General features: G+C 79.3%; 1 protein-coding gene across 1 annotated transcript; it reads right to left on the minus strand.

The window, feature by feature from the left end:
• Positions 1 to 66: 66 nt before the first annotated feature.
• On the minus strand, positions 67 to 728 carry MNEG_15336 (hypothetical protein; the record flags this gene model as incomplete). The annotated part of the gene is made up of 1 exon (XM_014036193.1): positions 67 to 728. A coding segment is annotated over one exon (662 nt), but the record flags the coding sequence as incomplete, so codon positions are not given.
• Positions 729 to 854: the final 126 nt, after the last annotated feature.

Genomic DNA, 854 nt, shown 5'->3' on the forward strand with positions numbered 1-854 from the left:
CCCGCGCCGGTAGACCCCGCCGTTGAAGAACGCTCAAGGGCGGAAAGGGATCCGAGTTTCTCTAACAAGGAGGCGCTTAGGGAGCCCGAGCGCCGCATGCTGGCAAGAGATCCGCCCCGCGGCAGCATCGCCGCCGCGCCGCCGGCCGACCCCGCCCGCGGCGGCGCCGACGCGAGCGGCCCCGCGCGGGGCGGGCCGGGCAGCGAGCCCGCGCGCCGCAGGCCAGGGGAGCGGCCTAGGGACGCGGCGGCGCGCTCGAGGGTAGCCAGTGAGCTCGTCCTCTCCACCTTGAACGCCCCCACCCCAATGAACATCTCATCCGCGCAGCCGCCGCCGCCCCCGGCGCCATCTCCGCCGCCGCCAGGCTGTTCGTCGTCGCCGCTGCTGCCTGCAGCTACGATCAGCCGCCCGGCCGCCGGCGCGCCGCCCGCGGGCGCTTGTGCGGATGCGGCCGCGGCGCGGGGCTCCCGGGGCAACACCACCACCTGAGTGGACGAGTGGCCCCCCTCCGCATCCTCCCAGCCCCGCACGCCCCCCGCGCGGGCAACCACCGCGCCGCCTGCAACGACCAGCAGCGGCCCGCTGCCGCTGGCGCCGCCGGGCGCCGACCCGTCGTCGCCGGCAGCGCCGGCGCTGGCGCCAGTGCCTGTGGCTGTGCTGCGAGTGGGCCATGAGCCGCGGCTGCGAGGGCTGGCGGCGCCCGCGGCCCCCGCCTGCCACGCACCGCCCTGCGCGGCCGCGGCGGTGTCGAGCCCCGCGCTGCCACCGCCAGGCGCCGCGCGCGCCGGCGCGGCCAAGGGGCCGCCCAGGAGTGCCAAGGGTGCGGCAGCAGGGTCGGACGGCGGCCGCGCGGC

The sequence above is a fragment of the Monoraphidium neglectum genome, assembly GCF_000611645.1.
Source record: "Monoraphidium neglectum strain SAG 48.87 unplaced genomic scaffold scaffold05237, whole genome shotgun sequence".
In the NCBI taxonomy this organism is placed as follows: Eukaryota; Viridiplantae; Chlorophyta; class Chlorophyceae; order Sphaeropleales; family Selenastraceae; genus Monoraphidium; species Monoraphidium neglectum.